The following is a 24094-nucleotide window of genomic DNA, read 5'->3' as shown; positions in this document are numbered from 1 at the left end:
ACTATAGAAGTTTAATGGATGATTTTGCAGGGAAAAATGCAAGAAAATCTATATTTCAGCAATAAGTGTTTTTATATCAATGTTTTTTATGAACATATTATGAAATTTGATTTTTTTAATGAAAATTTAAATTATTTTTTTATACTGTTTTGTGATTTTGATAAAACATGTATGAAGGCATAGTTTTAAATTTTGATTGGGGCAATATAAAAGATTGGTCTGGCACTGGTTGTTGTGCCTCCTCTCATTCCCCTCTAGCCAAATGTAGTAGATTGTAACTGATTTATAGTAAACAATGATAATAGTTTGAATTTTTGGTCGTAAAATTATCGATGTAATAGTTTTTTTCAGTATGGTCTTTAATCAAATAATATGTTGGTGTTAAAAGAAAAATGCGTATATAATCTTTTCCTCCTGAGAAACAAGTTTACAAAAAAGAATCCACAAACTTTTGCATGGATCATGCATCTAAGATTAGATTTTCAAGTAAGCACAATCCAAATCCTTATCAACTCGTATGTTGCCGCACACTCTTCGCAGAAGCAGAACAATAGGAACTTGAGCTTCCTTCAGAGCCAGGACCTGAAAGCCAAGCAGCGTGTCTTACGTTTTCTCCTCCCCAAGCTCTTGTTCTTACCACCTTTTTCTAAGATCCCACTCTCTTCTTCTCCTGTCACCTTCTCTCTCTTGTCTTCTTGACTAAAACCGCTCGTCTCTTGTATGACCGTTGGGGTTGAAAAATCTTGCCTCTCTGATTTTTGAGGAACATTTTCAAAATGTTCTAACAGACTTACTTGCTTTTTGTGGTCATCCTCTCCTCTGTCTGGCGACAACTCCTCAGCTTCTTGAACAGGAGTTGTATTTGTTCTAACCATGTATATCACTCTATCTAGAGTCCCTAAAGCTTGTTTAATCTCTGGGCTTATGCAAAACCGTCTTCCGATGTCGCCATTGGTCTTCCCATTTATATTCCCCTCCTCTGAAGAAATACTTTCCTCCTCAATCTCAGGAACGGTTTTTCTACAGTGTACATGTTCAATTTCACCAACATCTTCATCATTATCATGTTCCTTATCGCCATTCACTTCATTGGCTTCCAGCTTTGGTTCTTCCTCACTTGCCTTATCAGTTGAATACAGAGCTTGACGTATCTTAGTGTACAACGGATCAGCTAAAGCTCTGCTGTAATCTTCATCAAATTTAGCCACCGAAGCAACTGACTGTTTACATTCACGTCAGTAAACGTTTATCACACAATCAAAACCGCACAAAAACATTAAAACAATGAAACCAAAAACAAAGGTTTTCTTACCTTTTTATATAATCTGAAACCATTACCAATGAGCTGCCTAGACACAAAATTCATAAGAGAGGGAGGGACAAAGTCCAGCTTTATATCCATATCCCCTATCGTCCTACAATTATTCAGACATAAGCAGCTTCATAAACCAAAAGAACAAGTAACATGTTACACTAGTACTACAATGAGTCATGATCACCAACCTGAAGTAACTCCTCTCTGGAGTAACCTTTTGTAAAACAAATCCTCCTACGACATCAATCCTCACTGCACCAGGTGTTACTGACATAACGTCTTCGTTGATCTCCTTAGATGAAACTCCAATGCTATTTAAATCAGATATCTAAAAGGTTGCAACCAAAATCGTTTTCAGATCATGCCAAAAAGTTTCAGAAAGATGGAAAACACACACAAGAAGGTTGTTGATTTTTTTACCGTGTTGAGAAGGATGACGACCAAGCCATCTTTAAAGTATTCAAATAAGAAATAGTGAACAATAAGCTCTCTCTCTGCTAATGGCCATGGTACCTTCATCCTTTCTTCCCACAAAATGTAAGATTACAAAGGTTAAAAAAAACAATAAACATGAAATAATGAGGTTTTTTTTTCAGTTGAAACAAACCTTATGAAGCATACTTGTTCACCGATCCGAACCTTTTGCAAGCATGTGCTTTGTATGATCTTAAATGGTGGAAACGCAAACTGTGGCCACCTAGAAAACATATATATAACTGAATAAATACAAGACATGTTCACAATCCAAAATCTTGAGACACTCACTAACCATTTCTTGTATAGGGTTGATTCCCATGAAACGCACAAACCTGTAAATCCAATGAAACATTAGATGCAGAAATATTTTGTAATGACCCACCATCTCCACTTCTTTCTCCAACCCCACCACTTCCACCTTCTTCTCCACCTTCTTTAAAGCTTGAGAAAGAGAAAGAGAAAGAGAGAGAGAAGAAGGAGAAGAAGGGAGAAAGCTCACCTGAGCTCCTCGCCGGAGCAACCGTGCGCCGTGACCACGTTCAGCTTGCTACCACCGATAAACACCCTAGGTAATCGCATTCCTTAAGCTCAGTTTCGTTTCCGTTTAGTAAATCGCCCATAACTTTCTAACCGTGATGAATCTCGTGAATCCAAGACTACCATCGTGTTCCTGTCGTCGAGACGAATCCGTAGCAACCAAAAACGCCTCCATCGGAGTCCGGACGAAGCTGCACGCGCCTCCGGAAGTTTCGCCTCTGCGCGCGCGTGAGGTACACGCGCCGCCGCCAGAAATTGCCTCCGCCATCGCGCCGCCTTCGCCGCTGGTAAGCTCCGCCGGTGACCGACACCGGTGACTCGGTCAACTCGGCCGTGTCAACTCAGCGAGTCAACTCGGTTAACCGATCGGTTAGCCGGTTTAAATTGATTTCGGTTCGGTTAGGGTAAACCGGTCGGTTTAGTAAAATCGATTTCTGGTCAAAGCTTGACCGGGTTGACTTTGACCAGGGGGTTGACTTTTCCGCAAACCTTGACCAGTCTCGTTTTAAACCGTTCGAAAGGCATTCTAACTCGATTTTTCGCCCTGATTTCAGATTTAGAGTCTATTTGAGCAGCTGGAGTTCATAGATACCACTATTTCCTATTGCTAAGGTGAGGGCTATTCCGTTAAATCCCGAGCTAGTTTAGTACTACCATTATGGAAAGTTTAGTTTCAAAACATGATCCGTCTTTGTGAATCGAGTCTTGCTTGTTCATTATTGATATTGATTGTTAACTGGAATTAGGATAATAGAGGATTCAACGATTGTGTGAAATGATTGATGCTAAGAACTGCTATATATATGTATATACATAGTTATGAGTAGGGACTATATGATGAGGGCGTGAGTTCAGAGATGTCTGAGCTTCGACGCTACGGTGTGGTATGGACGTGAGTTCAGAGACGTTTGAGCTTCGACGCTACTGTTTGGGGCGTGGTGCAGAGACGTTTGCATTCGACGCTACGATGGGCGGGGGTACAGAGACAGACTGTACTAGCGATGCTTCGAGTATATGTATATATCCTTATGAGGAGATGCGTGGTGCAGAGAGTAGCTATGTATTATAAGCGCATGAGTTGTAACGACTAGTCCTCTAGCCGAATATTGATTGTTATGTGTGGTGTAATAAGCACCGTGTTTGTTTCATGCTAGAGCTAGGCCTACATTTTAGTAGTGCTACGAACTCTGTCTGTGGTTTGCGGTTTAGCATCTCATACCTCGTTGGACAACTCCTCTATTGCTCACCCCTCCTTCTTTCCCCCTTTTAGGTGAGACCGAAGAGCAGGAGTGATTATCGGACCGGTGTTATTGGGCTTTTGGGCTTCTATCGCTTTTACCGCTTTTATCTTTATCGGACCTTTAGGCCTTTGGACTTTAATCGTTTATGTTATTCTTATTTCAGACTTTCGGTTTATGTCGTATTTTATATTTCGGATGTTATCGATGTTGGGCTTTTAGGCCTTTTGGTACCGTATTTACTTTTATATTATGATATGAAGATTATTATTATTTGAGTTGTATTATTATTTTATTTCCGCTTTTATCAAATAATAATAATCTTCATATCATAATATAAAAGTCAATACGGTACCAAAAGGCCTAAAAGCCCAACATCGATAACATCTGAAATATAAAATACGACATAAACCGAAAGTCTGAAATAGGAATAACATAAACGATAAAAGTCCAAAGGCCTAAAGGTCCGATAAAGATAAAAGCGGTAAAAGCGATAGAAGCCCAAAAGCCCAATAACACCGGTCCGATAATCACTCCTGCTCTTCGGTCTCACCTAAAAGGGGGAAAGAAGGAGGGGTGAGCAATAGGGGAGTTGCCCAACGAGGTATGAGATGCTAAACCGCAAACCACAGACAGAGTTCGTAGCACTACTAAAATGTAGGCCTAGCTCTAGCATGAAACAAACACGGTGCCTATTACACCACACATAACAATCAATATTCGGCTAGAGGACTAGTCGTTACAACTCATGCGCTTATAATACATAGCTACTCTCTGCACCACGCATCTCCTCATAAGGATATATACATATACTCGAAGCATCGCTAGTACAGTCTGTCTCTGTACCCCCGCCCATCGTAGCGTCGAATGCAAACGTCTCTGCACCACGCCCCAAACAGTAGCGTCGAAGCTCAAACGTCTCTGAACTCACGTCCATACCACACCGTAGCGTCGAAGCTCAGACATCTCTGAACTCACGCCCTCATCACATAGTCCCTACTCATAACTATGTATATACATATATATAGCAGTTCTTAGCATCAATCATTTCACACAATCGTTGAATCCTCTATTATCCTAATTCCAGTTAACAATCAATATCAATAATGAACAAGCAAGACTCGATTCACAAAGACGGATCATGTTTCGAAACTAAACTTTCCATAATGGTAGTACTAAACTAGCTCGGGATTTAACGGAATAGCCCTCACCTTAGCAATAGGAAATAGTGGTATCTATGAACTCCAGCTGCTCAAATAGACTCTAAATCTGAAATCAGGGCGAAAAATCGAGTTAGAATGCCTTTCGAACGGTTTAAAACGAGACTGGTCAAGGTTTGCGGAAAAGTCAACCCCCTGGTCAAAGTCAACCCGGTCAAGCTTTGACCAGAAATCGATTTTACTAAACCGACCGGTTTACCCTAACCGAACCGAAATCAATTTAAACCGGCTAACCGATCGGTTAACCGAGTCAACCGAGTTGACTCGCTGAGTTGACTCGGTCGAGTTGACCGAGTCACCGACGAGTCACCGGTGTCGGTCACCGGCGGAGCTTACCAGCGGCGAAGGCGGCGCGACGGCGGAGGCGATTTCCGGCGGTGGCGCGTGTACCTCACGCGCGCGCAGAGTCGAAACTTCCGGAGGCTCGTGCGGCTTCGTCCGGACTCCGATTGAGGCGTTTTTGGTAGTTACGGATTCGTCTCGACGAGAGGAACACGATGGTAGTCTTGGATTCACGAGATTCATCACGGTTAGAAAGTTATGGGCGATTTACTAAACAGAAACGAAACTGAGCTTAAGGAATGCGGTTTTCGGCGATTACCTAGGGTGTTTATCGGTGGCGGCAAGCTGAACGTGGTCACGGCGCACGGTTGCTCCGGCGACGAGCTCAGGTGAGCTTTCTCTCTTCTTCTCCTTCTTCTCTCTCTCTTTCTCTCTCTTTCTCTTTCTTTCTCTTTAAAGAAGATGGAGATGGTGGGAAAGAAGGTGGAGATGGTGGAGAAGAAGGTGGAAGTGGTGGGGTTGGAGAAAAAAGTGGAGATGGTGGGAGTGGTGGATCATTACATATTTTCTAAAACTTTGATTTTGTATTCTAATAAAAAGGAAAAATAACTTACATTCTTCGATAGGGGCATCCATGTAACCTTCAACGAGCATAGTGTGAAAAGGACTCCCATCGAGACCTTCACGGTACATGACACGGCAATCTTCAAGATCATGTTTCAGCTGTAACAATATAAACGCTTTTTTTTTTTTTTTTTTTCAATCCAAGATCACTGGTATAAATATGTGAACAGGAAAAAACATACTTTCCAATCACTGTTTCCATGATGATCGGTCATGGAAACACTCCTAAGCTTGGTAAGTAGCTTTGATACATCAGCTGTTCTTCTATCCAATATATTCTCATTACACTCTACAAAAATGACCACAACAACATGAAACAAAATCTCAGAGTGTATTGATATAACAGTAAAAGCACAATAAAAAAAATAACAGAACAGAACCTTGGGAGGAGTAAAGCTGTTTTCTGAGAAGGGATTTGAGAGTCTGCTCATTGATGAGATCAGGAGAAGACAAGGTTTTGTCTAGCTTATCTCTGTACTCACAGATCTCTCGTTTCTTCTGCATAATCTCAAGCCTCGAACCAAGGATTAATTCACAATTAAATCAGCTATAAATAGTATAAACCCACCAGAAGAATAAGTTAATTTCTTGAAATGTTTTTAATGATCCGATCACAATTTTTGGAATAAAAGAAAAGAGAGAAAGGGTAAGAAGAAAAGGATTAGCACCAAAACGTGACCGACAAGAGGGAGAAAGAAGATGAGACGTTTCTTGTATGGAGAAAATTCAAAAGTGGTCCATTACCAAGAATAGTCTCGGAGTTACCAACAAAGGGATGAGACGTTGCGTAAATGACAGAAGATTAATGTCGAGATTAGGACATAAGAAGAAGAAGAAGAGACTGATAATAACAGGTTTTTATTATGAAAACAGATAAGCGTCGGTGTCAAAACGAGTGCGAAGAAGATAGGTGGGAAGTTGTCTGTCTCTTTAATCACATCTATCTATCTACCTTCTTCTCCTTCTTCTCTCTTTCATTTTTTTAGGAAAAAAATTTCTCAGCTACACGAAGTTTACTATAATATGGTGAAAACCATCCAATATATGAAAATGTGTCAACAACTACACGAAGTTTATGTTAATACATGTCACATATACGAAGTTAATGATTATATGGTGGGAACATCACAATCGGATTTAATTGATTTTAATAAAAGTTATTGGGGTCAATCTGTAATTTATTAAAATTTATCCCTAAATCATTAAAATCAAATCAATTAATTTTATTAAAATCAATTAAAAATTACTGTTTTATGAAGTTTATTAAAATTGGAAAAAAATATTAAGTTTATTCATTTTACTAAACTATTAAGTTTATTAAGTTTTTTTTAATTATAAAGTTTATCAAACTTAATAATTTGATAAACTTAATAGTTTTAATAAACTTAATAAATTATTAAATGTAATACAATTATTAATTTATTAAATTAATAAACTTAATAATTTATTAAATTTAGTAAACCTAATAATTTTTAAAAACTTAATAATTTATTAAATTTAATAACATTAATAATTTATTAACTTAATAAACTTAATAATTTATTAAATTTAGTAAACCTAATAATTTAAAAAAGCTTAAGTAAACTTAATAATTTATTAAATTTAATAAACTTAATAATTTATTAAATTTAATAAGCTTAATAATTTATTAAATTAATAAACCTAATAATTTTGTTTTTAATAAACTTAATAATTTATTAAATTAATAAACTGAGTAATTTATTAAATTTAGTAAACCTAATAATTTAAATAAAAAAAACTTAATAAACTTAATAATTTATTAAATTTAATAAACTTAATAAATGTGGTCAATCTGTAATTTTTTAAACTTAACCAAAAATTATTAAAATAATTAAATTTATTAATAAATTTATTAACTTCATTAAGTTTATTAATAAAATCAAGTTTATTAATAAATTATTAAGTTTATTAAAGTTTATTAAAATTATTAAGTTTATCAAATTATTAAGTTTATCAAATTATTAAGTTTAATAAACTTCATAAAAACAATAATTTATTAATTGATTTTAATAAAATTACAGATTGACCCCAAGAACTTTGATTAAAATCAATTAAACCCGATTGTGATGTTCCCACCATATAATCATTAACTTCGTATATGTGGCATGTATTAACATAAACTCCGTATAGTTATTGACACATTTTCATAGATTGGATAGTTTCCAACATATTACAGTAAACTTCGTGTAGCTGAGAAACTTTTTTCCTTTTTTTTAATATAGCTACTAGTATATGCAGAGGACAAAAATAGCCCATACTCGGGAGATGATTATGATGATGATGCCAGCTGAAACCCAACATTTTTGGGGGTCCTTTTTTGCTTAAATTTGGCATCTCTCCTCCAGAGTAATTAATTCTCTTTTTGTCAACTTTAAATATAGTATTAGCCACCAATCATATCACATAACCACTTTAGTAGTATGTTTTTTTTTTGTAACTAACCAGTTTAGTATGTTCAAAACTTCAAATGCATTGAATGCTCGTACGGGTGGCTGAACTATACATTGAAGTTTGTGATTCCCTACATATTTACACGCATGACGAATGTTCGATCCCAGACTGACCACTTTTTGTTATGCGACTGTTGATGCTCATAGCAAACATCAAACAAAGTGATAAAGAGAAAAGGTACGGAATCTGATGAAGATCCAACCTCAATGGGCTCTTGTCTGAACGTAAGTGCTATCAGTCATCTGGAATTTTGGCCCATCAAAGGAGGCCATGGCCCTGCACATTATATTTTAATGCCTAAAGCAAAATTTGTCTTATTTCAGTTGGAAAATCATAAACATTTGGCTAATTCTAAATTAGGTGAAAGATCACGCATTGGACGAAAGATTTGAGTTTGTACCAATAATCTTTTTTTTTTGTAACTTCTTTGTTTAGATCAGGACTAAAACGAAGAAGAAACTATTGGTTTTCTGACCTTGTACCAATAATCTTAACAATGAACTGATCACAGTTGAGAAAAAATAAACAGTGTTGATATTATCAACATAACGTGTTAGATTGTGTTAATTGGAAAGCTGATAATTGAGAAGTTATGGAGAGCATCCCACTACCAATCGCCAAAAACACGTGCTCACACCAAACTTTCTAATGCTAAAATGGCTGAGTTCATGTTCATGAGGTACATTTCCACAATACAGTGACAAGATTTCACTCTACTTTGTAGAGTTATTATGAATACTTCTTCGAAACCGTCTATTAACCTCAATATGTGTTAGAAAGTAGGTCACGCATATGAAACATTCAACAGCTATTCTCAATAACTACTTGATTTGATTATCATTTTCCAAACTTGAAATCTTAAACAGCGAAATCGAACATAATTTGAAAAATTAAATTAGAATTGGTTTGGTTCAGTGCATACTTACCAAACCATTAAAAACCAGATGACGAGAAGATACTAAACAGAGACGTATAGGTTTACCCACACAGGCTCACACTGCACACTGTTACTAAGCCCATCAGCCCTCTCCCATTTTGCCATATACCGCCGCTTCTACACAACCTACAAAGCACCAAGCCTACCCTCTCTCTCTCTCTCTCTCTCTCTACTCTCAACACATTCGCCGCTTATCGCCTCCGATATTCTTCTTCTTCATCCGAACGCACGAACGGTACCGTTTCTTCCTCTCCTTCTGCTCCGATTCTCGTTTCTTCTCCAGATTCGTTCATCGATTTTAGCTCTAAGGAACCTCTCATCATGATTTATTTATTTATTCACTATATATATATTTTTCAGTTACTCTATGGAACCATTCGTTGCAAGGGAGACCACTCTCGCATCCGCTTCCTCCCCGCGCAAGAAGCGACGGATCGATCACACCGAGTCCACAGCCGACGGTTCGCCGATCCTCACCTCGATCTCCAACATCGAGCTGAACAGCACCGGTGGCGGCGACGCGGCGGCGCCGATGAGCGTGGATGCGGTTGGTAACAGCTCCACCAATCACGAGATCGATGAAGATCTGCACAGCAGGCAGCTCGCCGTGTACGGACGCGAGACTATGAGGAGGCTTTTCGCTTCCAACGTTCTCATCTCAGGGATCCAAGGCCTTGGTGTTGAGATTGGTAACCGCTTTTTTTTTTTAATTCTCATTTAGTTGTTAAATCACATCTTGCATGTCACATTTTAAGAGTCTCTAAAACGTATTGTTGATTTTGTGCACATTAATCAATCACTATGTTATTTATTTACTTATTTGTGATGATGAGTTTGTTATCATGTTTATAGCCAAGAATATTATTCTAGCTGGTGTGAAGTCAGTGACGCTTCACGATGAAAGCGTGGTTGAGCTATGGGACTTGTCTAGCAACTTTGTTTTCACCGAGGAGGACGTTGGCAAGAATAGAGCTCTTGCTTCTGTTCACAAGCTGCAAGAACTCAACAATGCCGTGGCTGTCTCGGCTTTGACTGGCGAGTTAACCAAAGAGCAGCTTTCTGGTTTCCAGGTATCCAAACTCTTCAGACTATTATGATTCAATTTCTGTACAATGTACATAAATGTTTGGTTTGTTTTCTTTGTTGCAGGCTGTGGTATTTGTGGATGCATCTTTTGAGAAAGCGACAGAGTTTGATGATTACTGTCATAGCCATCAGCCTCCTATCGCCTTTATCAAGGCTGACGTTAGGGGTCTCTTTGGGTCGTTGTTTTGTGATTTTGGACCTCAGTTTACTGTTCTTGATGTTGATGGAGAGGAACCGCACTCTGGCATCATCGCTTCCGTTAGCAATGAAAACCCTGCTTTTGTTTCGTGTGTGGATGATGAGAGGCTCGAGTTTCAGGACGGAGATCTCGTGGTTTTCTCTGAAGTCGAGGGGATGGCGGAGTTAAACGATGGAATACCAAGGAAGGTTAAAAATGTCAAGCCGTATTCGTTTGTCATTGAGGAAGATACCACTAGCTGTGGGACGTATGTGAAGGGTGGGATTGTGACTCAGGTTAAACAACCAAAGGTGTTGAACTTTAAGCCTCTCAGAGAAGCAATTAGAGATCCAGGCGAATTTCTTCTTAGTGACTTTTCGAAGTTTGACCGGCCACCTCTTCTTCACTTAGCATTCCAGGCGCTTGATAGGTTTTCGTCTCAAGCAGGCCGGTTCCCGTTTGCTGGCTCGGAAGAAGATGCTCAGAAACTGGTGGAAATTGCAATTGAGATTAATGAGAGTTTGGGTGATGCAAGGTTGGAAGATGTCAACTCTAAACTATTGCGGCATTTGGCCTTTGGATCCAGGGCTGTTCTGAATCCCATGGCTGCAGTGTTTGGTGGCATTGTTGGACAGGAGGTCGTCAAGGCATGCTCTGGGAAGTTCCATCCTATCTTTCAGGTAAATTCTTATATGTTTGAATTTTCAGGATGTACATCTGTTCACTCATCATGTGTGATATTTCCACTTGTTGAGCAATGTTGTTCTTCAATTTATACTGGCATCTACTCTAACAGGACTAAATAAAAGTCTCATGTCCCCTTGGTAGTATTTATTTTGTTATTTGTAATTTTGTAATGAGTTTGCATTTACCTTGTACAGTTCTTCTACTTCGATTCGCTGGAGTCGCTCCCCAAGGAACCCCTTGATGCATCAGAGTTTAGACCACAAAATAGCCGTTACGATGCACAGATCTCTGTATTTGGGTCTACACTTCAGAAGAAACTCGAGGATGCCACAGTTTTTGTTGTAGGGGCTGGTGCTCTTGGATGTGAGTTCTTAAAGAACTTGGCTTTGATGGGTGTGTCATGTGGCGTTCAAGGGAAGCTAACTGTCACCGATGATGATGTAATCGAGAAGAGCAACCTAAGTCGCCAGTTTCTTTTCCGAGACTGGAACATAGGACAGGCTAAATCTACAGTTGCCGCAACAGCAGCAGCGGGGATAAATTCTCGTCTCAAGATTGATGCTCTTCAAAATCGTGTTGGACCAGAGACTGAGAATGTCTTTGACGACAGCTTCTGGGAGAATCTGACAGTTGTTGTCAACGCACTGGACAATGTCACTGCAAGGCTTTATGTCGATTCAAGGTGTGTGTATTTCCAGAAGCCTCTCCTCGAGTCAGGAACTCTAGGTGCTAAGTGCAACACACAGATGGTTATCCCTCATCTCACTGAGAACTATGGTGCTTCGAGAGACCCGCCAGAGAAACAGGCTCCGATGTGCACGGTGCACTCGTTTCCTCACAACATTGACCATTGCTTAACATGGGCTCGCTCTGAATTCGAGGGCCTGCTTGAGAAAACACCAGCAGAAGTTAATGCGTACCTCTCAAATCCTGATGAATACATGAAAGCGATGAGGAGTGCTGGCGATGCTCAAGCTAGGGATACTTTGGGACGTGTTGTTGAGTGCCTCGAGAAAGAGAAGTGCAATTCCTTCCAGGATTGTATAACTTGGGCTCGTCTGAGGTATTCCCTGATGTTGTGAACCCTTCAGCGTGATTGTGTACTCTTTCACTTCTTTTAACACATGTTTTTTGCTTACAGGTTTGAAGATTACTTCGTCAACCGTGTGAAGCAGCTGATTTTCACATTTCCTGAGGATGCTAACACCAGTACCGGAGCTCCATTCTGGTCCGCCCCAAAGAGATTCCCTCGCCCGCTTAAGTTCACTTCAACAGACCTCAGCCATACCAATTTTGTCATGGCTGCTGCTATCTTGCGTGCAGAGACATTCGGAATCCCTACTCCTGAGTGGGCTAAAACCCCAACCGGACTAGCCGAGGCTGTGGAAAGAGTGATAGTCCCCAACTTTGAGCCTAGGGAAGACGCAAAGATTGTGACAGATGAGAAGGCTACAACTCTGTCTACAGCTTCAGTCGATGATGCAGCAATAATCGATGAACTAATCGCAAAGCTAGAGCGGTGCAGACTTAGCTTGCAGCCAGACTTCAGGATGAAGCCAATCCAGTTTGAAAAGGTGAATCGTAATTTGTATCCCAACTCTTATCAAAGTCTGTTTCTAACATTATGATGTTTGTAGGATGACGACACCAACTACCACATGGATATGATCGCTGGGCTAGCCAACATGAGAGCAAGGAACTACAGCGTTCCGGAGGTAGACAAGCTTAAAGCCAAGTTCATCGCCGGAAGAATCATACCTGCCATCGCAACATCAACGGCCATGGCAACGGGTTTCGTTTGCCTGGAGCTGTACAAGGTGTTAGACGGTGCACACAAAGTGGAAGACTACAGAAACACTTTCGCTAACTTAGCGCTTCCACTCTTCTCCATAGCTGAGCCGGTTCCACCCAAAGTAGTGAAGCACCAAGACCAAAGCTGGACTGTTTGGGACCGATGGGTCATCAAAGGAAACCCAACTCTAAAGGAGCTGCTAAAATGGCTAAAAGAGAAAGGGCTAAACGCGTACAGCATATCGGTCGGAAGCTGTCTGCTGTACAACAGTATGTTCCCAAGGCACAAAGAGAGGATGGACAAGAGAGTGGTGGATCTTGCAAGAGACGTTGCTAAAGTTGAACTGCCTGCTTACAGACGTCACTTGGATGTTGTGGTGGCTTGTGAGGATGACAACGACAATGACGTTGACATCCCTCTGGTATCAGTCTACTACGCCTGATCAGAATCTTTAACATCTCCCAAAAGTCTTTATACTACAGAACAGAGTTTTTTGTTGGTGTCTTGTTTGAATATGCGAACAATAAACATGAGTCAGTGTTTGCAACTTATTATTCTACAGGAACCGAATACAAAACATAGACAAAAAAGTAGTTATTACAGCAACATTCAAGTACAAAGAGGACATCTAACAAGCCCTTTCTCGTTGCATTCTCTGCATCTCGTCCACATATTACTTGTCTCTTCATCGTCTGCAATCAATCTCGAGCTTCCGTAGCAACTAGAACATATCAAAAACCTTTCGTTCAGACAACACTCACAAGGCGAATGAACACGTGAGATCCCTTGTAGAAGCTTCTTGAGCTTCCCGTTCTCGTTCAACGCCACAACTTCATCAGCTCCTCCAATGTACCTACCTCTAATGAACAGCCTCGGAGAGGTGACTTTCCTACCAAGCAACCTCCACATCTCGTCTCTATACTCTGAATCAACCGAAACATCTCTTTCCTTATACCCCACCATGTGATTCTCCAACAAGAATCTCACTCTTCTACACGCTTCGAAAGTTTTTCTAACTCCTCGCAGTCCCGTGGCGTAGAACACGACAGAATCTTCGCCTCCAGGTGGGCAATTCTCTTCAAATTCCGACAGTATCTCTCTTTCTTCTTCTTCAACATCGTGTTCTTGTTCTGACACATCCACATACTCAAGCTCTGGTAGCGTTGGTGTAACACAACCTTTGCGTTGACCAGATTCAGCAACTATCTCGTCTCTGATATGATGGATTGTCCGGTCAATCTTACTCTTGTGATGAGCAAGGCCTTGCTTCAAGGTTGAAACAATGGTGATGAGTTTGATCTTCTTCGCCAATCTCTCCTTCATTCCCTTCATTGCTATTTTAAAATCTTTTGCTGGGGAAAAACCAAATTTAAGAATCAAGATCAAAACAAAGATAAGATCGGGGCACGAGGGTGAAAACAAAACGTAATGGGTTTTTCGTTTTCAGGTTTCTTCTTTGGTTAGCTTGTGGGGTTGAAAAAAAAGGTTTTAAAAGCTACTTTCTCGGGTTAGCTTTCAAAAGTCTTTCTTGATGGGTTTTTATTCAGAAACATAACAAAAAAAAGTTGTTTTGATGAGTCACTGCTACAATAATGTAAGATGATAAAACTCAGACCTCAATCACAGAGGCAAACAACAACACTCATTAGTCATGATTTTTTACCCAAACAAAAAGATGTTATAGAGCTTTAAGAAAAAAAAAAATTAAAATTACAAATCGGTCTGGTAAGAGTGGTAGATTGATTTTTAGAAGTTTATATTCCTTCTTTTTGGGTTCGGTAAGAATGATCATCATGCCTGTCTTGTCTTTTACAATTTCCGTAAACGTGCAATGATGTCAGATTGGTAAAAGTAGCTCAGCTTTAGCTAAGCAAATTCGAATTAGTCAAAATTAACTAATTTAATCATCATATATGCTTCCACTGATATGTTTTCACATTGCAATATGGCTCAGCTTACTTAATATGATGATGGTTAAGAAGAAATCGTCAATCATAACGAGCATTTGACTAGTGCCCATGAGACCTGGTGATATGTTGTTTGATTGAAGCAGCAAAAAAAAAAAAAAACACCTAAGCATGTATTTTATATATCTATGATGGAGATTATGCAATCCAGGGTCTAGTAACATAACTGATGAAGCTATAAAAGAAAAACCATATCTAAGAAACTATTTATACAAAGGCAAATAAAGTGAATTGCTGCTCTACATGTCGGCTACAGATGGTACGGATCCAATGTCTATGGAGAATTTGATGCATGTCAGCTCCTTCTTTTGCGCGTCCAGCATCTTCATTTGCAGCGAGTATGAACCCTATAAAGATAAAATAAAAAGAGTAGAGAATCTGTCAATCTTTTCCTGATTTAATATGCACATTCAAACTAGTCATTCAATGTCTCTATGCATTGGTCAAATACCACTAAACTAAGCCTAAGACATCCAATATGATACAAGAGATGCTTCAAGATTAGGTAGCAAGAACCAATAAACAAAAAGCGGATGGAACTTACAGGAGGAGTGTAACCAGGAAGAACTTGAGAATGTGCAACCAAGAAGTCTCCGGTTTCAACAGGACAAGTTGTCTCAGAGCAAAGTTCATGAGTCTCGGAGTGAATGTGCCATCCAAAGTATGTAACTTCAATCACCAGCTTCCCACCCGTAATCCCACGCCCTTTATTACAAAAAAAAAAAAAAAACACATATCATAACTAACACATTCATTATCATCACAAAGGAAACATCTTTCTATCATTGGCATCAAATAAAAAAAAAAAGTAAAAAAGAAGTAACCTGTGGTGGCAGAGATGGTAAAGGTAGCTGGCTCGCCTTGAGCTATAGGGTTAGGAGATATATTAACCTCTTTCACTTTCACTTCATACTCTGCATTCTCCTCTGCAATTAACAAATACATCATCACACTATCAAGGCAGAGAGCTCCCCAGAACAAAATAAAAATCGAAACTTTGACACTACGAAACGATCAATTACGAGTGAAAAGCGAAAAAGAATCGAACTTTAACAACAAGAGCCGTCACAAAGGAAGAGTGTCAAAGGTACCACAGTATTGGACATCGGTGGTGGCTCGAACAATCGTTGAGAAGACGAGGAGAAGAGGAAGAATCGCGATTCTCGACATCGTTGATGGAATCTCGGAGGGGTGATCGATGATCAAAAGCCCAAAGGAGGTTAAACCAGGAGCGGAGCAGAGTAACTTTGTATACTTTTTTCTCTTTTATATTCTCATGGAATGTAGGCGTCATCGTGACCGTTCCTTTAGCTAGGTCATTCTTGCCTTTACAGTAAAACGGACGGCTAGATTTCGTTTAGAGAAGTTATCTGATATGAATGATTGCACCTGATTATCCGTCATAACGAACCATCAGGATTAACCAACTTTGACTGCATACCTTCTTATTTATTTTAGTTTTGACCTCTTCTTCCTTATTTTCTTAAAGATATTTATGTAAGGAGAATAAAATTTGAATACAATTCTTTTTTTCATGTTGGCAAGATCTAACATGGATTGTGGTATACAGATTCACTAAAACCTCGTCACTTTGTAGATAGCAAGAATAATGTATAGTCTAGATAACAAGAATAATGTACATTTGTTCATGAAATTATACTGATGAATTAAGAACCATGAAAGCACATACGTTAAGTTTCAATATAAATAAAACTATTTGTTAAAAATAGACATCTATTTGTAATAATTAGAGACTGATTCATTTACAAACTGTATAAGTGCATTATTGTATATTATTTTATTTGTTGCGTCATGTATCAATATAATTAATTTTCTTCCTTCGGTTGAAAAAATATAATCTTTTATTTTAGCAAAGGGTTTAACTAAAGAAATATAATTGCTATCAAATATAAATAAATTATAATCTCATTAAACTGTTCATGTTGTCTCAAGAATATACCATTAAATTTTATTTGTATAAGGAACCAAATAACACCCGTGAAACTTTACAACTTGAAAGTAATACTGTACTCTAAGAATGTCAACAAAAGTTGAAATGTAATATAAATAAAGAAAAGACACGAAGTCAAACATCTATCGACCGGTAACAGCGTCGGCGACAGGTGTCATCGCCGGAGACGGCAATGGAGACGAACGGCATACGGGACACGTAGGATGAATCATGAGCCAAGGGTCAACGCACTTGTCGTGGAACAAATGGTTACAATCCGGCAAAACCCTAATCATATCGGTCTTCTTGTAATCCGCGAGACATATAGAACAACACGACGTCGCAGTGGCATCCTTTTGCAAGCTATAACCCACACGAGCCTCTTCGTAAGGAAGCTTAGGGAAGCTCTTGATAACCTCATCGTCTAGCCCTAAGACTTCGACCACCACGGTGTCGTTTTGATCATCGCCGTCGAAGTGAAACCGTTCATCGCCATTTCCTGAAGTTGCATTGGTCTGTCTTTGCCGGCGTTTTATTGTCCTCGGGGAAGATGCGAAGATATGGCTTCGAGTTAAACAATAAGAAGTGATGGTGATTGTGGTAATTAGAAGAAGTATACCAATGGAGACAACAAGCCCGTAAGCGAATCCCATACTATCCGTGGCCGGTAGCCACAGGTCAGAGTCAGGTGGCACGGCCGTGGCATCCATTGGATAAGTAAAAAACTGATCTGAAGAGAAAAGGAGTGAACGTTTGTTTTTGGTCATCATGGTGATGAGTAAACGTCTAGATTTGAGTTGTGTCATATATAGATTTTCTGTGGCTAGGGTGGATTTATATACGATTAGGTTTTCTTGGGTAGGGTGGATTTGCATATGATATCATATAATGTTCTTGTGGCGTATGTCATGTATAAAAACGTTGTTAGACGTTGATCAAACATTTGAATACTTAATGTCAGCATTGATTAGTTTTCCCCTTATTTACAAAAAATGATTTGTTTTCTTGTTTAAAAAAAACTTGATGAAAGATGTAAAGATGTAAAGATGTAAATATGATCTCAACTTTACTTCTATGTTTCTTGTAATGATTTATTTGACCTTTTTATATAACCGGCATAAAAAGGGCCAAAGTGTAGATAATCCCTCGAATCAGTAGAAAATTGGAGTCATGGTTTTAGCCAATCTTAGTGTACGATGATGGGTTTGATCAAAATATGTTGGATTTGTCGTACTAGACTTTTGTTCAGACTATAGGAAAATGGCATAGGGCTTATTAATTAAATATCGAGTCGTGGCATGTTGAGTGCTTGAATGAGATGATCAGATGACGTACGTAAACGTCTTGTCTGCTTATTCTCACTGCTTTTTAAATATTTATCTATTTACTTTTTTTTCACTGTTTAAATTCATTTATTGAAAACCATAAAGGTCACCAAAATACAATTGAATTAAGATAATCAAACCGTTCAAAACTTCTTTAACAACAGTTGTGGATTTAGTCTCAATCAGATCGTTAAAAATGGTTTAACAAGACATACTAGGTTTCATTGTAATGTTTTAGCATTTATTCAGGCTTGTGCTGATGTGTGTTAAATTCCTAGAGAGGCACATAATTAATTAGCTACGGCTTTCACAAGATTCTAAGTGCACCATTGCACCAACGAAAATTTCAAGATGTTAAGACTGAATGGCTGGAAAAGCATATTTAAATGAAAAATCTCAAGCATTGTTAATTCAACCAGAAAATACAAAAATAGAGTATACAAATTACAAAATCGGATAATGCCGGAAACCAAATTAATATTTTATATTGTGATTTAAGTTCAGAATTCTTGGTATTGAAAAATGAGCAGATGTTTGCAGGAAACTTAAGAACACTTTTAATAGTGGTGTAATCATTTTTTTATAAATTACAAAATATAATTTGTCATTCCAAATTAAGTTTTTAGTTCAGTTAATCAATTTGTATTTAAGATTACAAGTATTTATATTAATGTCACTTTTACCTACTCTCTAACTATATTTATATTTGATTAAAAGTATTTTGCTAAAAGAGAATTAGCGAAGACTTACAATATAAAATAATTAATAAAAATAATTTTTTAAAGTAAACTTGCCTATTATGAAAATTGTAAACCCAAGTAAATTATGATGACACATAAACATTAAGCTTAATAATTAGAACAACCAATATATTTAATACACTACCAAAATAGTCTAGTCAGGGGCGGTCTTGAGGGAAGCGGGATGAAAAGACCGCTTACGAGCCCAATTTTTTTAAAAAAATAATTCAACAAAAAATCATAATAAATGGGCCTCCGATTTCTTAATTTACTTGGGCTCCTGATTTTTTATCCCTTTACAAATAATTTTTTTCCGCCTAGGCCCCCCGAAATATAATACCGCCCCTAGATTAAAAAATAATGGTATATCATAGTCAAATTATTATTTACCATACTGCTATATGAAATCTGTTGAAAATTAATGGTAATTGACTACATTCCCAAAGTAGTCCATTTTGAGTCTTTGTGTCTTCCTCTCAACTATCTCTATATAAGATTACAAGTGCATGTCTACATTTCAACATCACAAATAAAAGATATAACTAAAAGCGGCCATGGCAAGACCAAAACTGAAGCTTGCTTGGATCGAGGATCGAAAGAAAAGAAACATTGCTTGCCAGAAGAGGATGAAAGGATTGATGAAAATGGCTGAAGAACTAACCATCTTGTCTGATACGAAGGCTTGCTTGACCTTTTTCAACCGTGATGATGGTAAGCTGGTGGCGTGGCCATCTCAGGAGGAGGCTGAATCTCTCATCGAGCGTTTTTACGCATTACCGGAAAACCAGAGGAACATGAACGCGGATGATCAAGAGTCATACATCAAGACCATTACCAAGAAGATCGAGAAGAAACTAGAGCATTCTCGGAAGGTGGTCGAGGAGTTGGAGATGGATCATCTCATGCTCCAAATCCAAAATGGTAGAATGCTTGCTGACCTTTCTCAAACCGAGGTTGAGAAGTTAATGTCATATGCAAGTAAGAAGATCACGGTTTTGACGAGAGAGTTAGGTGCGGAACATCCGTATACAAGTGTCGACGAGCCATTTCTTGGGGATGAGATCATCCCAAAGGCTACGGGTGTTGCTGTTGCACCTGAAGGGGGACCAGGACCTTGTTTCCGCCCGATGCGAAGGGGAGGTGTCTATTTAATGGACAAGTGGTTCGTGGATAATCCAGAAGTCCAAAAACATGGCGATGGGATGACTCATATGGGATCTCGATTTAACCTGAACATGGAACCTTCTAATGATGATGAGGAGTACATGAAGACCAAAGAAGGAGAGAGCACCAAGTCTGGTGGTGCGGACAATGCCTAATGAATTAATGTTGTCTTAAAATAAAGTTGTTGTTGTGTCTTTGCATTCTCATTTCATATTTCAGTTTTTGTTGTTTTGGTCAAGCTTTGGTATGTTTCGTGTTTTGTTTTAAATTTGTGTCTTTGTTTGCATGTTTACCTAAATAATGAAATGTTTTTCCCTTTGCAATTAAATGGACCAGTTTAATCCGACCTATGTTATTACCCAACCGAGTCTCCGGCCCTAGATTGTATTGGACTTCACTACGTTATGTTAAAACTTGAATCTATACTATTAAACCATAATCTTTACTAGGATTCTGCTCTTACTTTTTTGAGATAATTACATGAAAATGAAAACTGAATATGATTATATTTTTCTCATGTTGGCAAGATCTAACATTCATTGTGGTATTCACATTCACTAAAATCACTTCACTTTGTAGAATGATGGACGCAATCTAGTTAACAAGAATGTAATGTTCATGAAATTATTGATGAAGAACCAGTAAAGCACGTACGTTTAGCTTCAATAAAAGTCTATTATTTGTTGAAAAAAAAATACAAATCTAGTATTTGTAATAACTTGAGAGAAAATTATTTATAAACTGCATAAATGCATTAATGTATTCAGTAGCGTCATGTATCAATATAATTAATTTCTTCCTCCGGTTGAAATAATATAACCTTTTTTTTTGAACAAAGGGTTTACTAAAGAATATAATTGTTATATCAAATATAAATAAATATTATAATCTGATTAAACTGTTCATGTTGTCTCAAGAATCTATACTATTATTTATGAAGTGATTTGGCTTATTTGTCATATTTTCCATGATTTTAGGATAAATCATTAGTTTAATTAATATTAATTTTAATTTATTATTATTTTGATATCTATATATTTATCATGATATTTAAAATTATTAATAAACATGAACCTATTTTACTGATATATACACTAGTATTTTTTTATAATTATTTATGAAGTGATTTGGCTTATTTGTCATTTTCTTCATGATTTTAGTTAATTTGCTTACTTGTCATCTTTTCCACGATTTCAAGATTAATCATTAGTTTAATTAATATTATTATTATTTTGATATATATATATATTTATCATGATATTTAAAATTATTAATAAACATGAACCTATTTTACCGATATATATACTAATATTTTTTTAAAATTATTTATGAAGTGATTTGACTTATTTGTCATTTTATCCATGATTTTAGTTAATTTGCTTACTTGTCATATTTTCCATAATTTTAGGATAAATCTTTAGTTTAATTAATATTATTATTAATTTATTATTATTTTGATATCTATATATTTATCATAATATTTAAAATTATTAATAAACATGAACCTATTTTACCGATATATATACTGATATTTTTTAAAAATATATTTTAATATATAATTATCATGATATTTAGGACATTTGATTAATAAATAGATATTAATAATATCTTCCTATAATATCATCATTACTGCTCTCTCATTTTATAATTTTAATAACTAATATTATAGCTAATTTATCTGTTTTTTACTGAAAATATTGATCAAATACAGATTATTATAAAATTTATATATAAGTATATTATTATATCTGAATTAATCGGTTTCTTTAGTTAATTTGCTTATTTTTCATCTTTTCCATAATTTTAGGATAAATCATTAGTGTAATTAATATTATTATTTAATTTATTTATTTTGATATCTATATATTTATCATGATATTTAAAATACTTAATCAACATTAACCTATTTTACCGATATATATATACTAATATATATATAATATAATTATCATGATATTTAGGAATTAATAAATAGATATTAACAATATCTACCTATAATATCATCATTACTTTTTTCTCATTTTATAATTTTAATGACTAATATTATAGCTAATTTTTCTGATTTTTATTGAAAATATTGATCAAATACAAATTATTATAAAATTTATATATAAGTATACTAATATATCCAAATTAATCAGTTTCTTTTGTTTATTTGGTTTGATCCCTTAATATACTGAACTATATTCATATACTGCTGTTTTTTTTAAATAACATCCTCGTTACTTCCAAATCCAGACTATTTTCTCTATTTCGGTTTGGTTCGGTTTTGAATGGTTCGGTTTTACCAGATTGAACGCTCCTAAACTATTGTTATTTTGTTAATGTTTTATATTTGTGATTTTTTTATAATCCTTTTTGTACCACACGATTTCTTTTCAGTCCAAATACAATATGTGTTAATATCGCATACAAAATTTCTTAATTTAGTTATTACTATAAAAAAGATTTGATCCAAAATCTACATCACATAAATAAAAATATGAAACAAAATAACATAATTTAATACATTGATTACCAATATGAATATTGAAATTTTATAATTTATAATAATTTAAAATTTGTATGTAATTTAATTTAATTTTTATTATTTTATAAAAATAAATTTTAAAATTAAAAATTTTTAGATGTATAAATATGTTAATCTGCACAAGGTGCGGGACATGAATTAGTATACCATTAAATTTTGTTTGTATGACGAACCAAATAACACCCGCGAAACTTTACAACTTGAAGGTATAGCATAGTCTAAGAATGTCAACAGAAATAGAAATATAGTAAATAAAGAAAAGACACGAAGTCAAAGATCTATCGACCGATAACAGCGTCGGCGACTGGTGTCTTCGCCGGAGACGGCAATGGAGACGTACGGCAAACTGGACACGTAGGATGAATCATGAGCCAAGGGTCAACGCACTTGTCGTGGAACAAATGGTTACAATCCGGCAAAACCCTAATCATATCTGTCTTCTTGTAATCCGCGAGACATATAGAACAACACGACGTCGCAGTGGCATCCTTTTGCAAGCTATAACCCACACGAGCCTCTTCGTAAGGAAGCTTAGGGAAGCTCTTGATAACCTCATCGTCTAGCCCTAAGACTTCGACCACCACGGTGTCGTTTTGATCATCGCCGTCGAAGTGAAACCGTTCATCGCCATTTCCTGAAGTTGCATTGGTCTGTCTTTGCCGGCGTCTTATTGTCCTCGGGGAAGATGCGAAGATATGGCTTCGAGTTAAACAATAAGAAGTGATGGTGATTGTGGTAATTAGAAGAAGTATACCAATGGAGACAACAAGCCCGTAAGCGAATCCCATACTATCCGTGGCCGGTAGCCACAGGTCAGAGTCAGGTGGCACGGCCGTGGCATCCATTGGATAAGTAAAAAACTGATCTGAAGAGAAAAGGAGTGAACGTTTGTTTTTGGTCATCATGGTGATGAGTAAACGTCTAGATTTGAGTTGTGTCATATATAGATTTTCTGTGGCTAGGGTGGATTTATATACGATTAGGTTTTCTTGGGTAGGGTGGATTTGCATATGATATCATATAATGTTCTTGTGGCGTATGTCATGTATAAAAACGTTGTTAGACGTTGATCAAACATTTGAATACTTAATGTCAGCATTGATTAGTTTTCCCCTTATTTACAAAAATGAGTAGGGAATACTTGCGCGGGATGTGATTATTATTCTCGTTATTTTTAATAAAAAACATTAAATCTGTTTAAGCTGGACATTGGTTCGGTTTTAAGTTTTTTTTTTTTAATCTTCTAAAATATAACTATTATTTTAAATTACTATTAATTTTAGTTTATTCAGTTAAAATGTTTGATTTTTTTGATTTTTTTCGGTAAAAACCAAAAATTAATATTAATTTATTTATTTTCATGTTATGAATTTTAGATAGTCGCCATGTCGAACCAATAGTTTCATATTATAGTTTCTAAACAGATAATAGTTTAAGAAAAAAAAAGAAAATTATTAAGACAAATAATTTCACTACAATTTGGTCGGTGGTGAAAGAAGTATTAAGAAAAAATATTTCAACTTTCAAAAGAATTAGATACTTCAGTTGTGGTGAATACTTAGTTACAAGGTC

General features: G+C 36.7%; 7 protein-coding genes across 7 annotated transcripts; 2 read left to right on the top strand and 5 right to left on the bottom strand.

Annotated features, from left to right (window-relative positions):
• Window positions 1-375: 375 nt before the first annotated feature.
• Window positions 376-6544, bottom strand: BNAC09G49110D. Its single transcript, XM_013828745.3, has 9 exons — window positions 6074-6544; window positions 5876-5982; window positions 5684-5792; window positions 2085-2124; window positions 1923-2012; window positions 1736-1835; window positions 1504-1643; window positions 1313-1415; window positions 376-1220 (listed from the first exon to the last, which is right to left on the bottom strand). Exons 1-9 carry the CDS (start codon window positions 6195-6197, stop codon window positions 570-572), a joined length of 1464 nt encoding a protein of 487 aa, XP_013684199.1. The 5' UTR covers window positions 6198-6544; the 3' UTR covers window positions 376-569.
• Window positions 6545-9122: 2578 nt separating this feature from the next.
• On the top strand, window positions 9123-13396 carry LOC106388630 (ubiquitin-activating enzyme E1 2). The gene is made up of 7 exons (XM_013828746.3): window positions 9123-9337; window positions 9463-9791; window positions 9955-10172; window positions 10252-11046; window positions 11248-12116; window positions 12195-12627; window positions 12691-13396. Exons 2-7 carry the CDS (start codon window positions 9470-9472, stop codon window positions 13285-13287), a joined length of 3234 nt encoding a protein of 1077 aa, XP_013684200.2. The 5' UTR covers window positions 9123-9337; window positions 9463-9469; the 3' UTR covers window positions 13288-13396.
• On the bottom strand, window positions 13384-14552 carry BNAC09G49090D (uncharacterized protein At3g28850). Its single transcript, XM_013828747.3, has one exon. It carries the CDS (start codon window positions 14175-14177, stop codon window positions 13455-13457), a length of 723 nt encoding a protein of 240 aa, XP_013684201.1. The 5' UTR covers window positions 14178-14552; the 3' UTR covers window positions 13384-13454.
• A 359-nt stretch (window positions 14553-14911) lies between these two features.
• On the bottom strand, window positions 14912-16081 carry LOC106388633 (putative phosphatidylglycerol/phosphatidylinositol transfer protein DDB_G0282179). The gene is made up of 4 exons (XM_048767230.1): window positions 15904-16081; window positions 15637-15738; window positions 15357-15517; window positions 14912-15159 (listed from the first exon to the last, which is right to left on the bottom strand). The coding sequence occupies exons 1-4, from the start codon at window positions 15980-15982 to the stop codon at window positions 15052-15054; spliced, it is 450 nt and encodes a 149-aa protein (XP_048623187.1). The 5' UTR covers window positions 15983-16081; the 3' UTR covers window positions 14912-15051.
• Window positions 16082-16760: 679 nt separating this feature from the next.
• On the bottom strand, window positions 16761-17863 carry LOC125592328 (putative RING-H2 finger protein ATL71). The gene has a single exon (XM_048767229.1). It carries the CDS (start codon window positions 17636-17638, stop codon window positions 16907-16909), a length of 732 nt encoding a protein of 243 aa, XP_048623186.1. The 5' UTR covers window positions 17639-17863; the 3' UTR covers window positions 16761-16906.
• A 1519-nt stretch (window positions 17864-19382) lies between these two features.
• Window positions 19383-20147, top strand: LOC106372860 (agamous-like MADS-box protein AGL80). The gene has a single exon (XM_013813126.2). It carries the CDS (start codon window positions 19383-19385, stop codon window positions 20145-20147), a length of 765 nt encoding a protein of 254 aa, XP_013668580.2.
• Window positions 20148-21682: 1535 nt separating this feature from the next.
• On the bottom strand, window positions 21683-23838 carry LOC106372861 (putative RING-H2 finger protein ATL71). Its single transcript, XM_013813127.2, has one exon. It carries the CDS (start codon window positions 23530-23532, stop codon window positions 22801-22803), a length of 732 nt encoding a protein of 243 aa, XP_013668581.2. The 5' UTR covers window positions 23533-23838; the 3' UTR covers window positions 21683-22800.
• Between the last annotated feature and the right edge of the window lie 256 nt (window positions 23839-24094).

This window comes from Brassica napus, chromosome C9 (genome assembly GCF_020379485.1).
Source record: "Brassica napus cultivar Da-Ae chromosome C9, Da-Ae, whole genome shotgun sequence".
Taxonomy (NCBI): Eukaryota; Viridiplantae; Streptophyta; class Magnoliopsida; order Brassicales; family Brassicaceae; genus Brassica; species Brassica napus.
This window is presented reverse-complemented; position numbering and strand designations above follow the sequence as displayed.